We start from the raw sequence: 13527 nt of genomic DNA on the forward strand, positions 1-13527 counted from the left end.
TTTTTAAGCTGACCAAAAATGGCCAAGCGATCGTCGAAAATGCCGCCAACCGGGGGCTCTAAGACGCATTAACAATTGGCACATTTAACGGAAATTATTGATGTCAATTTGCAAATTGGAAAGTGCCCGACGAAAAGCCAACAATATCATAATCATCTCACAATAAAATAAAATCATATGAATCGCAGAGTGGTGGGCTTCAATTTGTGATTTATTCTGTTAGCTGGCCAAACGGGAAATGAAATATATTTTGGACAAAGGCCGAACAAAACTGAAAAGAATCGTGTATGTACATACTATAGTTGTTTGATGGCAAACAAAATTATGGAGATAAATATGTGCAGCGAAATATGTAATAATAATAAATATAAGTTTTAGATTGAATTTTTTTTTCTTTAAAAAGCAAGTTTAGATTAAATTTTTTTTTATTAAAAAGCAATAGCTTTTTAACAATATTGCGCTATTGCCAGTTTTCTTTTTAAATATGTTCATCATTTAGTTAAGGACAAAACAGAAATGTCAAACACTTGTCAACTTCAATAACTTATCCTTGTTTTTGACACTTACCTAGTCGCTTGTCCTCGCCTGTTTGTTTTCCCTTTACTGAACTGCCCTTGCCTTGGTTTGTTGACATTTTGTGGGTCAAAAACCTAATCAGAACCGCGTCGTGTTTGTGCTGTGTTTTTATTTGCATAACAAGAGGCTTGTCTGCTCCTCCTTGGGCCCCCAGTGTCCCCAGTTCCCCCTCCCCCCTTGTTCCTTTGGATGCACTGGCACTGGCACTGGCTGCCCTGCAGCTTAATAATATTATCGTGACGCATGGGCCCTCATCACCAGCTCCATGTGTCGCCCCTCTCTTTCGCACCCGTCTCGCGCAGGCCATCTCTTTTCCGCGACATTCTTGCATTTCTCCTCTGGGCAATGCACTGCTTGCACACATTCTTCGCACTGCTTGGATTTCCTGACAAATTTAATTGTCACATTAGAAGGAATCCAGCACACTGAGAGAAAGTTGTGGCCATTATATAAATTCCTAAAAGTTATTTCATACCTAAGGAAATAATGCACAGAGAAAACTGCAACTTAAAGGCCTTTAAAAATGTTACTTTAAAACTGCAAAATCTTATTATGAAAAATATGTTTAAAATGGCTAAAAATAACAAAATAGCATTAATATTTTGGTAAGTTTTTTAAAATATTGTTAATTTAATTATGAATATGAAGTTAAAATATCATATTGATTGCACTTGTAACATTATTTGAATATGATTTCAAATATACCAATAAACCATCATGTTTTAAAAGTTTTATGTCCCTTATGTCCTACAAGTCCTATATTTACGAAGGATATCCCATTAACCTAAGTGACATATTTTTTTAGGCTGTGTGCACGAACGAATGTCTCTTGTCTCGTTAGTCACCTTTCAAACAGTCAGTCAAAAAAGAAAACTATTAGTTGGCCTGACGTTAAATGTGGATGGGAATGGGGATGGGAATGGTTATGGGTATGGGTATGGGTATGGGTATGGGGATATGGGGATGGCAATGAGGATGACGATGACGATGACGATGATGACTCCACTCTGCACTTCACTCCTGGTTCATTGCACTCGCCATCTCTCTCTCTCTCTTACTGGCCCCTCTATACCCTACTCCCTCTTTCGTTGCACTGTGCTAAAAGCATCCATCCAGCCCAACAGCAACAAAAACAACAACAACAACACTTAGATGCACTTTGGGCCCAGACCATCAAAGGCAGAAAAAAAATAAAAATAAAAAAAAAAAAGTACACAAGAAAAGAAAAGAAAACGTCGAAGATGCTGGGCAGAAGAAGAGGAAGCTGAAATTCTTCAGACCGTCGAGAAGTGCAAGTTGCAAAAATGTTATTGTAAAGTCACAATGGGGGGAATATCTGGGCACCTGGAAAGGTTGGGCATTATATATATAGCCAGACTTTTGAAGATACTCATTCCTTCGTAAAATGGGGCTCAAGTTATTTGTATAGAAATAGCTCTACAAATCACTTAAAAATAAGGTATACAAATTTGCAAAATTTTACAAATCGAAATTGAAAATAAATAATTCTGTCTACGTGTTTTTGGGTTCTGCATTTATAATTATAAATCGATTTAAAAATCAAAATAAATTACCACCTTTAACATTAAAATAAGTTTAAATTTAAGGCAATTTTATTTTTCTAATTTATTATTAAGCCAATAACCATTTCGTGTTTGTTTTTTAAAGACACAAATCACAAAAACATGAAGTTTAAAGAAAACGGAAATTAATGCTCAAAAATATAACCCAATAATTAAAACTAAAGTATGGCTATTAACTGCATTAAAAACATATTAAATGCAACATTTGACCAATTACTTTCTCATTAAATCGTGCCCTCTATTAATTGTAAGACCAAAAATTCGCAACTATAATTACCATACCATTGAATTTTAATTGATATTTAATTAAAGCGAATGGAAAAGCGCGAAACCTTCAAAATCGTTATGAATCGAATAATTCAGCCATTTCCCATGATCGTTTTGCCGCTTTTGGCCGACTCGCTAACCTTTTGGCTAGAACAAACAGCACCCGCCTAACAATTTGCACCTTGTTAACAAAACAAAATCTGAAATTTGCAATTGCAAATTAGCTAATGAATGCAAGTGACATTGTTCCGCATCGCATTAGCATTAAAATGGGAATTGGAAACGGAATCGGATTCGAAATCGGAATCGGATTCGAAATGATTAGATCGAAATGCGATGTGTGGGGGAGTTTGGAAATTACACCGACGATCTGAATGCGATTTGCCAATCGGTGGCAGCTGCTGCTGTTTGATGTTCTGTTTGTTTATTTGTTGTTTAGATTTTGGTTTACATATTTGCCTAATCGCTATTACCCCGACTAAACTAAACCAAAAGCCAAACCAAAACTAAAACCAAAACCAAAACTGACCCGCTCAAGAGAAGAGGAATGCGTAAACACTAGCGTCGGCGAAAGGCGAAAACAATTAAAAAGCCATAAACAACCGAAACCCAAATGAAACAATACGATCTGCAATCTGCTATAGGAAAATTAAAGAGGGGCCGCTTTTCTGACTGACTGACTCTGACTCTCTGTGCGGTTGTTTATTTAATTGAGCTGGGTAAACAAAAATCCAAACAGGCCACAAGGAAGACGACTGGGAAGGGGGCACTTTAAAATTATTTGCACATTTTTGCGGGTGATTTGTTTTATGAGGGAGAGAGTTAAACGAAAAAGCCATCACACAGATCACTCATCAGGAGATATGTAAATAAATAAGTAATGAAACGCAGAAAAACGTTTACAAATTGAAGGATTTAAAAAATAAATAAATAAACAAAAATAAAATCATAAAAATAATAAAACTATTTCATTTTGCATTACCAACAGATAGTCTTTAATATTTCGTGATTAAAAACGTACTGAAACGCAGAAAAAATTTACAAATTGAAGGATATACAAAATTAAATATTAAACCAAACTAAGATCATTATAAAAATAAAACTATTTGATTTTTCATTACCACTAGCTAGTCTTGTCTTGCGTCATTTTATTTTTATCATTATTTTGTGCCTGTTTTTAATATAAGTGTAGATCAGTAATTTGGTAATATAGACAACCCAATAGCCAAAGGAGTAATTAAATCAATATTGTTTACACTACTTTTCTGCGGATCTTCAATCGCCACCATAAAAAAATCGTTCGCAACATTTTCGTTTTCGGTTTATTTTCCAATTTTTTTTTGGTTTTTTTTTTTTGCTTATTTTTTTCCAATCTCTCAGCCTGGCGGTAAATGACTGGAAAAGGGCAATGTAAATATTGCGCAGTCTTTTGGAGCCCCATCAAGTCTTAACCCTCCTCCCCCGTCTTAACCCGTTTGTGGCCCCATGGGCATTATCTTGACACGTGCACGCGCCGCGATTTGTGCGCGTTTTTAAACGCCACCTTATTTGGCTCTTTGTTTCAGAGTCTGCGTCTCCAGTTGAGTTTGTCGTCTGCTTTGGTTTTTGGTAGATCAAGAAATCAGCATTTAAGGGGCGGGCGTAAGCCATGTATGTAGATCCGATCGATTGACGAACATTTGAGACGATCAAACAAAGCACAAGACAAGACACTAACAAAAAAGCAGCCAAAGCTGACCAATTTTAGAATCTTCTCCGATTCCACTTCAAAACGAACAAAATTCACACTCGATTTTTTTTTTTTTGGATCTTTCTATAAAGACTTTATTATTTATTTATTATGTTTTGTTGAGAGCTTTCAAATGAAAAAAAAAAGGGCAGAGCTGCGTGGGTGTGTCCAGTTTAATTCTCCGCCACCGATCAACCATGAACTCGGCTATAGCCACCGTCTACCCGTCTCATTTTTCCTCCACTATATATCATCATCGCGTTTGACCTCTTAAAGTTCAGTTAACCAAGTGCTGGGCACTTTTTGTTACCCGTTAATGCTATAAACACTTGAGAGAAAAATACTAATTAAAAAAATTAAATAAAAATCTATTTATATTATAAATTTTCAAAAAGCTTAGATATAGATTCTTTTCTTTTGTTTAACTAAAAAATGTTAATCTTATTTCTGTTTAAGAAATAAATTATATGAGCTACCTAGCCTTAAATGTAAATGTTTATTAGCTGAATTTTCATTGTAAACTTTGTAATACAGAAAATATTTATTAAAATATTTGTATACCCATAGCTGTGTTTAGTTTTTTGTGGCTCTCTAAGAATTCCACGCCCACGACGATTTCCTACTCTTTAACTTTGACTTAAACCACCGATGTCTTCGTCATCACCCAACTGTAAACAAAACAAAATACAAAAATCAAAAAAAAAAACATCCAATTCAAAAAGTCGTGCCAAAAGCATTTCAACTGTCTTACGTAACGGACAACCAGCAATGAGCAAAAAAAAAAAGACAAAAAAATACAAAAAAAAATAAAAATAAAAACAAAAACCGAAACAGAAGAGCAGATAAAATTCCAAAAAGGAGAGTAGAAGAGGGCAATAACTTTATTACGATCAGAAGACCTTGCCCAATTAGGCAATGTTGTTGTTGTTGTTGCTGTTGCTGGGAAGTGAGGAGTGCAAAAAATTGTAATTTAATTAAAATTTATGGTAATGCAGAGACACTACATTAAGCTGGATGATCGAATCTTTTCATACCCTCTTGTGGCGGAATTAAAAAATAAAAATCATTAAACAACTTTGTATTTTGGTTACTACATCTATAGTATGCTGTGTGTTCTCCTGTCCATCATATATTAAAATAAATCCCCCCATAAGATGTGCAACATAATGTGTGTTGTCCTGTCCTGTCCCTGTCCCGTCCCCCTTGTGATTTCATATTCCCAAGCAACATTGTTGTATTTCTGTTCATTCTCATCGCGTATGCAAATCGCCTGGCTAATTAAATCAAACGAAAACATGAATCCGAAACCATTGGGGATTGGGGATTGGGGAACTGAGTTGAGTTGTGGCCCGACTTCCTTCCATATGTTTATGTTTTGATTTGCAGTTGCTTGCGCTTGTGGCTGCAGGCTTTAAATATTTCAATTTGATGCCGGGACAACTTTTATTTTATGATCCGCAACACTAGACAGTTTGTTGTTTGTTTTAGTATAAGCTCTGTAGACGTAGACGTAGACTGGCCCAAATGCTGAACACGGCAGCCGATTCTAGTCAAGGATACACAGGAAAAAAAATTGTATCAGTTCAATAATTGATTTAATGAACTGAAATCTTGTTATATAACTTTTTTTTTAAGATTTCCAGTGACAAAACATAATTCTTATAATTCATGAGGAATAAGTTAAAATTAAATTACTATAGCAACAGCTTGTTTGTAAAAATTGTCAAATATTAAAAAAAAATTCAAAAACAGTAAAATTTTTATTTATTTTTTTTAATATATATATATATATATTAAATATATACTTTAATATTTGATTTAAGGAACAAAAATTCTAAAAATAAATTGCTTTAACAACAGCCTTATTAAACTAAAATTTGTATTACTTTTTACCTCTGTAAGACCAGACAACGAATGTCACTGGAGGAGCTGGAGAAAGCGGGAGGGCAAATAGACGTAGAAAGACAGGAGCGCCCCAGTCCAAGTCAATGTTTGTCGTCCGTTGTTGTCGTCTGTCGTCTGTCGTGTGTCCGCTGTCAATGTCAGGGAATAAGACAGGGACAGTTACCAGGGGCGGTTTTGGACTTGGAGGGGGGCTCTCCGCGAGAACTTTGGCTGCCGGAACGCAGACACAGAACTCTTGACAGGCACTACCAAACGACCGAGGGGCAGGGCGATCTCCGCCAGAGGGGGGCAATTAGAAAACCAGTCCAGCGAAGGCGACGACGGCCAAACGCTGCTCATTATTGATGGCCAACCGAAGCCCATTTTCAGATCGGAGGAGCTCATTAGCTAAGTGACCACGATGGGACAATCAAAGTGTCATCAAAAATCAGGGATTGATGTGCGTGGGAATATCTATACACTACTGGGCAACTCATATCTCGCTTAATAATTATGACATTAGCTTGATAAGTTAGCTAGACCTATAAGAAGGTCTTATAATCAAATTTTTAATTATCAATTGTTTCGTTGCAAACAATCGTAGAAGAAAGCCATGAATATCGATTTTATAGGAAATGAAAACTTATCGAAAACTTATCATAAGAGTATTGGAATTTTGCTATAATCGAAATAGTTCCCCTTTACCCATTCCCATTTAACTGATCGAGGCTTGCGTGATCGTCTTCTTGGCAAGAAGAGGTGGGTGGTGGGGTTTTCGAATGGGGCAGAAGAAACCGAACCGAACCGATCTGATCCGTTCCCCGATCCACAAGAGAAGCAGCTGGTCAATTATTTGGTATGCCAGCTTTGTCACCAAAGTTTCTTTCCTCTGACCACCGCTCTTGGCTCCTGTTCTCGCTGCTGCTCCGCCAGTTGTTGCTTTAAGTGTTGGCAATAGTGTTGCTGTTTTAGTTGTTTAGTTGTTTGCCTGTTGCCGGAAGCGCAATTGCTTCATTATGGCACGTACTTTGTCAAAAGGCGTCGCGTTGAGTCACTTTTTGTTCGATTTGTGCACTACAAAAAAAAAAGATTATTATCGGAATTTATAAAATAATCATTGAACCGAAACTACCGATATTTACTTAAGTTTCTTAAATACATGAATGGTCTGTAAGAACTGGTAAATGCATTTGTATCTTAAAACGTGTCTTATTTGAATGGCACGTATTTTTATCATGTGTATTAAGGTATATTTCGATCTGTTTTGAAAAATCTGCTATGATACAAATAATTAAAAATTAATGCGAGTTAAAGCAACATTTGTTCCTGAATAAAAACGTCACTTTTCTTAAAGAAAATGTTCAATTTTACATTTGAAATTGCCCTATTTAAAAAAATTATGGGACATTTTTTTCGTAGTGCTTAGTTTTCCACTCCGCAACTCGGCCCAAATCCAAATCCATACCAAAACCACTCAACTTATGAATGAAAAATGATCGGAGCTGGCTCACGCACGCACTGCACTGTGTGGGCTGGCTGGTCGTAATATAAACCACTGGCTAATCCAATCCCATCCAATCCAATCCATTCGCAGGGGCAAATTCGCCGCCGTTCGCCGCGCCATCCACAAGAACACGGGCTCGCACTTCGCGGCCAAGTTCCTGAAGAGGAGGCGCCGGGCGCAGAGCAGCGACAAGGAGATCAAGCACGAGATCGCGGTGTTGATGCTCTGCGAGGGCGAGGACAACATCGTCAACCTCAACGCCGTCCACGAGACGCGCTCGGACACAGCACTCCTGCTGGAGCTGTAAGTATTGCACAACATATCTATAAACCATTTCCATATCCATAAAAATTTTTATAAAAACAAAAAACATAACAATAAAAAGAATGCTGAACTTTTGCTCAAGTAAAGTAGTTAAATAACAATATATTAAGAATAATATTTAATTTGTCAAAACCAACGCAATAAATAAAATACTTACTCAAAGGCTTTAAAACTTTAAAAGAATAAGAAGATATAAAAACTACGTAAATCAAAATTCACTTATAAAGCTACTTTTCATTATTGGCAGAAACCCATAACAAATTTTAACAGCTATAGTGTGAGAGTTAGGAGGTAGTTATGATTAGTAGTGTGGTTTATTATAATGAATAGGTAGGTAGGTAGGAATAGGTAATTCCCTAAAGAATTTAGCTTTTGTAAGATTTATTAATTTATTAAATAATATGCTGGCAACTTAATATATATTTGTATGATTAGTATGGTTTATAATAACGAATATTGGTGATTTTAATTTTGTAAGACTTATTGATTTATTAAATAATAAACTGGCAACGAAACTAATGCATTTCTCCTCCTCGCAGGGCCACTGGTGGCGAGCTGCAGACGATCCTGGACAACGAGGAGTGCCTGACGGAGGCGCAGGCCCGCCACTGCATGCGCGAGGTGCTCAAGGCGCTGAAGTTCCTGCACGACCGCTCCATTGCCCACTTGGACCTCAAGCCGCAGAACATCCTGCTCGCCGGCGAGCGCATAGAAGGTGGGTATTGCTCTTCCTTTCCCCCAACAATTATCAATTAAAGCCAACTCTAATGTATGAAACAAATCGCCAAATAAAACAGATGGATTGAAGCTGTGCGACTTTGGCATCTCGCGGGTGGTGTGCGAGGGCATCAACGTGCGGGAAATGGCTGGCACACCCGACTACGTGGCCCCCGAGGTGCTGCAGTACGAGCCGCTGTCCCTGCTGACGGACATCTGGTCGGTGGGCGTGCTCACCTACGTGCTGCTGTCCGGATTCTCGCCCTTCGGCGGCGACACCAAACAGGAGACCTTCCTCAACATCTCGCAGTGCGCCCTCACCTTTCCGGACAACCTCTTCGGCGGCGTCTCGCCGGTGGCCATCGACTTCATCCGTCGCGCATTGCGAATTAAGCCAAAGTGAGTGTTGTTTTGGCCATTAAACAGCACAGTGGGTCAACTTACAGCACTGCAAAAGAGATTTCAAAGCCAAGGAATGCTATAAAATTGTATAAAACTAGGCCAAAACATCAAAACAGTTAATACAAATTTACAGCCCTGTTACTATATCAATTACAATAGTCAATAACAACGTAATAAACCAAACAAGACAGTTATCAAAATACTAATAAGTTTCATAATTAAGTTAAAATGAGTGTTGCTTTGGGTATTAAATGGCACAGTGGTTAAAAATGAGATCTTAGAATCAGTAAGCTAAATAATGGCATAAAACTAGACAAAATTATCAAAAAAGTTATATATATAGTTTAGATTGTTCATAAAAATTCAACCAAACTTGCAAAAGCAACGAAATAAACCAAACAAGAAAGTTAGCCAAATATAAATAAAATTCGTAATTATTATAGAGTTTCCAATCTGTGAATTTATAGCTAGTATATTGAATATCAAAGTAGTAATAAAATTGTAATTATTATATTTGATCGGAAACTCATTAAATTTATAACTAGTAAATGTTAATCAACTTGAAATTAATAACAACCATCAAATAAATTCCTGTATGTGTTATTGTTTTTGTAAGCACATAAAATTTAAAAATGGCAGGTTATTTATTATTGAAGTGCTAATAGGTTTTGAACCCCCAACTGTGATTGAAATTGATTTAAGTGATTTAATTCTTATTAATGACATATTCCCATTTTTTCATAGCGATCGCATGAGTGCCGCCGGCTGCTTGGAGCACGTCTGGCTGAAGGACGACTGTTCCCTGGACAGACAGATCTATCTGCAGCCCCAGAGCGATGCCGAAGAGGAAGAGGAGGAGGAGGAGGACGACGATGACGATGACGCGGAAGTGGATGATGAAGAGGAGCCCATCGAGGCGGCGGAAGAGGAGCTGGAGGAGCAGACCGTGGAGGAGCCAGCGACAGAGCCAACCCATCAGCAGCAGCAACAACAACAGCAGCAGCAGCAGCAGCAACAACAGCAGCTGCAACAACATCAGCAGCAGCAGCAACAGCAGCAACATCATCAGCTGGCCAAATCCGGCAGCAATAGCAAACCGACGCACAATGGCCACCATCGGGCGAATAGCAGCGGCAGCATCTCCAAGATACCCATTGCCACCAGCAAGCTGTTGAGCAGTCCCAGCTCGGAGACCACCACGGCCATCCACACGCTGACCAGCAACAGCATCGGCAACAGCAACAGCAACAAGCCCACCCAGATTGTGACGCCGACGCGACGAGCCTCGGATTCGGACAAGGAGAACACATACACGGCCACGTTTGTGAAGAAACCGGTGGCCACCATCCAGCTGGGCAGCTCCAACGGCATCGACGATGCCACAGTGGTGGCCACACTCACCCTCTTTCCCGATGCCCCCACCACGCCCAAGGTGATCCGCAAGACGCCCTCGGGCGAATCGAACGGCTCGGCCACGTCCGTCAAGGCTCTGGTCAAGAAGTTCCAGTTGGAGGACTCGGTGGGTTCGGCATCCATGTGCCGACGCAGTGGGGGATCGGCGGTGAACGGCAGCAGCTGCAGCAGCAGTGGCTTGCATTCGCCCACGACGACGAGGATGAACAGCATACGTCGGGCATCGGAGCCGCTGACCACGGTCTACAAGAAGCAGCAGCAACAGATGCCACAGAATAGATGCAGTGGGAGTCCAAGCCCGGGCAGCAGTCCTAACTCCGGCAGCACCGCCACCCTGCTGATCCACAGCCAGCGTTTGGCCAGCAGTCCGGCTCCAGCAACAGCATTAGCAACAGCATCAGCCACAGCCACCTCCTCCGCCAGCAGCAGTAGCTCTAGCTCCAGCTCCAGCTCAGGGAAGACAGCGAGCAATAACGCCGCCCATCATCTGCACCACCATCACATGCACCACCATCACCATCATCACCACCATCATGTGGTGATTGCGGCCAAGAATGCCGCCGCCGTGGCCGCCACCAACAACCTGAGCCTGGACCAGGGTATCATCTGTTAGCTAAGGGCCAGCCGGGCCACCCGCAATGCCAAAAGTTTCTTTCATCGCTTCCTGTGCTGCATGTAACCACCAGCTGCCATGGCTACCACAAGCACTATCACGACCACGACCGCGCCCCCTCCACCGACCACCGCCCACTGGCAGAGGGCCAAAGCGAATGCGAAGAGGAGGGGCGGCTGCGAAACACCACCTAGCTGCAGGATCACTAGGTGGCAAAGTGGCGATTTAAGGAGCTATGGCTATGGAAATGGAAATGGAAGTGGAACAGCTTTGGGCAGTCATTGGAGATGGAGATGGAAGGGCAATGGAGATGCAGATGGAGATGGAAACCCGAACTGGAATTGGAATTGGAATTGGTGCTGCAGCGGGAGATGGAAGTGGTTGTGGAAACGGAAGCCAAACTGGCAAGACGACGACGACGAGGATGCATTGATTTCGATTTGAGCTTAGTTTAGTTAATGTTTTACGACCCTAGCATCTAAAATGGGTACTGCAGAATCACGGTTGCCAATTGACAAAAAAAAAAAACAAAAAAACCTTATTTTCGTACCAAACTTTACATTTTTATAAGTTAAATAAAAGAATATTTTAATTTTTTTTGTTAACATACATGTAGATTTAAAATATAATATCACAGACTTGTTTAGTGGCAACCGTGTCTAGGTGATCCACAGCATCCTCCCTCCCCTCCCCCCACACACACACACTCATACACACACACACACACACACACACACACTAGAAAAACGAAAAACAACTTAGCTAAAGTCGCGATAAATTCAAATTGTATGCGAAAACTGAAGCAAAACGAAAGAGATGAAAGATAAATGAGATCGAACAGAGCGTTTGGAAGTTGTAGTGGTAGAGTAAGCTGATTTCAACGGAATTTTTGGTAAACATATCATCCATGTTTGTTATACGTTTAGAAGAAACCACAAAAAAAAAAAAACAAAAAAAAAAACAAAGAAAAAATAAGGATGAGAAGGATTATAGAGTTCATTGTTTCAACGAATATATATAAATGTCAATTTTCGGCCCACAAGGCAAGCAAGTAAGCCCTTTGGCCTAGCATAAATTATACAACTATATATATTATCTATATACATATGCATACACATATAGACCTATTCATAGCATATATATATGTACCAAAAAATAGGGAGAATCGGCGACAGTTTGTCAGCCCGCCATTGGTTATGTAGAGCGTTTGTTAATCGGCCAATCAGTGCATCAATCAGATGATAATCAATCATATAGCGTACAGTGTTATTCGCCTAAAGGGAATGAGAATTTAGAGAATGTTACAAGCCAAGCAAAATTGTTAATCGTGTGTCTCGGTGTGTGTTCAATCGTTCAATCGTTCAAATCGTTGCATAAATGTTGCCTAGAATACATTACATTACTAAGAAGAAGCCACTCAGATCATATAAGGAAGCATCTTGAGGAAGAGAACTAATCGTTTAACTCACGTAGGCCCCATCTACCATTTATCCGATCCCAATCCTGATTCCGATCCAGATCCCCCAGTTCTCCTCGTTTAAAGTCGGTTTTTGTATATATTTCCAGCAAGCAGAATGCAAAATGCAGCCAGCAGCGCATATAATTAAATGTAATTCTTTATTTTTTCGATAATCATATCTTAAAGCTTGATATACGAGTTGTATTTATTAGGCAAAACGTTTGTGTGGTCGGCTATCGATGGAGGTCAGTTAATTGTTAAAGAAAAATGCTTAATTTATCGTAATCGATTACCCTTTTCTTTTATATTTAATACTTGCGTGTACTTCTCTTAATTACTATGATTTTTTTTTTAAATACACCTAAACCACTTTTTGTGTTTACTGTATATGTACATTAGTAGTTAAAGGCGAAGACGAAGACTTTTCGGCCACCAACATATAATAAAAACTGCGCCAGATGGAGCGAGAAGTGTGTTTTAATTATTAGTAATTTCAATTGATTTTTTGTGTTTAGAGAATCTATTTCTATGAGAAGACAAACAAAGATGCAAATTCTATTATATATTATATTATATAGTAACTATTTTATAGATAACTAATTTAAAATATATTCAATAAAAACCACAAAAATTACTAAAGTGTTTTGACTACTCAAGGGTGGGGGTACATCATCATTTTTTTTTTTTAGAGAATTGGTTAAATTTTAACATTTTCAACATTTTAACATTCGATTGAAAATTTTATGACGAATTCAACGGTGTATGACATTCCACATTTTGACCATTATTTCCTAGGGTTCTGACACAAAAACCAAGTTTTTAATGTGGGATTTGTTTGGGATTTTTGGCGATTTTTCAAACAAAATTATTTCTGAAGAGTCTTTTTGTTGTAACTTTGCCAAAATAAGACCCAAAATCAAAGGAGTTGCTATTTTGAACAGCTGGCAACCTATACCATCCATCCCTGATCGATTGAAATCAATTAATTTAGTTTTGACAAAAAAAACCGAATTTTGAAAAACTTTTTTTGAAAAATTCATTTATGTCCAAATTTCT

General features: G+C 38.9%; 1 protein-coding gene across 2 annotated transcripts in view; it reads left to right on the forward strand.

The window, feature by feature from the left end:
- Positions 1-13110, forward strand: part of LOC128261168 (death-associated protein kinase related) — a 59579-nt gene extending 46469 nt beyond the window's left edge. For both annotated transcript variants that reach the window (XM_052994710.1, XM_052994709.1), the window contains 4 exons: positions 7634-7846; positions 8407-8582; positions 8665-8983; positions 9731-13110. In XM_052994710.1, the coding sequence (XP_052850670.1) occupies positions 7634-7846; positions 8407-8582; positions 8665-8983; positions 9731-11012 (1990 nt within the window). In that variant the 3' untranslated portion in view covers positions 11013-13110. The remainder of the gene's footprint in view (positions 1-7633; positions 7847-8406; positions 8583-8664; positions 8984-9730) is intronic.
- The last annotated feature ends 417 nt before the right edge of the window (positions 13111-13527 follow it).

The sequence above is a fragment of the Drosophila gunungcola genome, assembly GCF_025200985.1.
Source record: "Drosophila gunungcola strain Sukarami chromosome X unlocalized genomic scaffold, Dgunungcola_SK_2 000056F, whole genome shotgun sequence".
NCBI classification, from domain to species: domain Eukaryota; kingdom Metazoa; phylum Arthropoda; class Insecta; order Diptera; family Drosophilidae; genus Drosophila; species Drosophila gunungcola.